This window comes from Tupaia chinensis, unplaced genomic scaffold, assembly GCF_000334495.1.
Source record: "Tupaia chinensis unplaced genomic scaffold, TupChi_1.0 Scaffold000078_1, whole genome shotgun sequence".
NCBI classification, from domain to species: Eukaryota; Metazoa; Chordata; class Mammalia; order Scandentia; family Tupaiidae; genus Tupaia; species Tupaia belangeri.
The window spans coordinates 278616-280523 of NW_006159539.1; the positions used below are offsets into that span (position 1 = coordinate 278616).

General features: G+C 67.7%; 1 protein-coding gene across 1 annotated transcript in view; it reads right to left on the reverse strand.

The window, feature by feature from the left end:
* Window positions 1–1908, reverse strand: part of CSPG4 (chondroitin sulfate proteoglycan 4) — a 42262-nt gene that overhangs the window by 13453 nt on the left and 26901 nt on the right. Inside the window, 1 exon segment of the mRNA XM_027768897.1 lies at window positions 20–1908. This exon segment is cut by the window's right edge and continues 483 nt beyond it. Coding sequence (XP_027624698.1) covers window positions 20–1908 — 1889 coding nt within the window.

Consider the following 1908-nt stretch of genomic DNA (forward strand, 5'->3'; position numbering starts at 1 on the left):
GGGGCTGCCATTGTGGCTGTACAGGACGGTCCCGTCCAGCAGGTCTTGCTGGGAGAAGGTGGTGGCTGGCTGGCCGGCCCGAAGCAGCTGTCCCCAGCGAGGGCCGGCTGTGACGCGGTAGTGGACCTCATCCCCAGCGCGGATGTCCAGGTTGGTGTCCAAGTGGAGCACAGCTGTGTCGATGGTGCTCTGGCCTCCTTGAGGGACCACGAGGCTGGAGCCATTGGCCACACGGAGGTAGGGCTCCGAGGCCTGCACCTCTAGCAGCGCGGTGGCCTGGTGCTGGCCGTCGGACACCTGCAGCTGGATCCAGCCCAGGTCGGCCCCTGAGTGCACAAACAGGACCCGCCTCTGCCTGAGGTCCTCCTGCGTGAAGCGGTAGATGGGCCGCGTGGGCTCCTCCACGGCCACGATGCTGCCGAAGAGGAGGTCTTTGCGGGTCAGCACCAGCTGGGCATCGGTGAAGCCCGAGTCGGCATCGCTGAAGGCCACGTCGTCCGTAGTCAGGAGACGCTGCCCGCCCCGGGCCACGTGGAAGATGCGGCTGACGGTCTGCACGGGGGCGTGGTCGTTCACGGGCTGGATGGCCACTTGGAAGACGCCCCGCACCTCCTCCCAGGCCATGTCCCCACTGCCCTCACCCTGGCGCGTGGCCACGAATGGAATATCGTCTTCCGTGGTCTCGGAGTTGTCGTGCTGGTAGACCAGCCGGCCATGCAGCAGGTCTTCATTGGTGAAGGATGTCACCGTGGCGGCCTCATCCCGTGCCCCCCGCCAGGCCAGCCTGCCGTGGCGGGGTCTCTCCATGACCTCGTAGAGGTAGCTGGCGCTGTTGAGACTCTTGACGAACAGGTGGTCCGCGGAGAGGACACCCTCGCCACCCTCAGGCACAGAGAGGAGGACATTGGTGAGAACAGGGGCATCTGGGTCACCGTCGATGTGGATGGGGAAGGTGTAGAGTGGGGAGAAGTGTGGTGGAACCATGACTCGGAAACGGAAGGCGTCCTCGACAGCTTCTGAGGCACGCACCGTAGCCACGTAGGTCACCCGCCCAGCCTGCAGGTCACCCTGGGTGAAGCCCTGGCCCTCGGACAGCCTGGTGCCCTGCAGCTGCAGGTTCCCCTTCCTGGGGGCCTGAACCACCTCGTAGTGGAAGGTGGTGGGGCTTGAGCCTGCATCCTCCAGGGTGGCCTCCAGGTGGGCTGTGGTGAGGGCCTCCTGCCGGGTGCTCTGAGCACGCAGGGGCTCCAGCCGCAGCATCCACACGGTGGCTCTCTGGATGGTCACCGGGAAGGACAGATTGCTCAGGGTCTCCTGGCCCACCTGTACCTCCAGCACCAGCGGCTCCACGGCATCCTCGGTGCGGTGCTGCGGGTCGGTGCTCAGGTACCTCAGGCGGCCCTGCTCCACGTCCCGCTGGTGGAACGCCTGCGTGGCCCACCACTCGGAGCCCTCCGCCCCACCCGCCCCCTGCTTCTGCAGCTCCCCGAACCGCGGGGCTCCGGTGACGCGGAACAGCACGCTCACGTCCTGCCCCACGGCGTTGGTCTCCACCGACAGGTTGGCAGGCAGGATGGGTGCCGCGGTGCCCTGGGCCAGGCGCAGCCCCGTGCTGCGACGGATCTGGATGGCTGGCCGGACAGCCACCACCTTCAGTGTGGCTGGGGGACTGGCCTGCAGCCCGTCGCTGACCCGGAATGTGAGGTCCTGTGCGGGGCCGCCGCGGTGGACATACACCAGGCTCTCCTCCTCCAGCTCCCGGCAGGAGAACTCGGTGGCTGGCTCTCCGGGCTGGTCTCGGCGCTCCACAGGGAGGCTGGCCGGGGGCCCAAGCAGCTGGAAGGTGAGGCCCTCGCAGGCAGAGTCAGGGTCGTAGGCCTGGAAGACCTCGGGCCCCAGCGGCTTCTG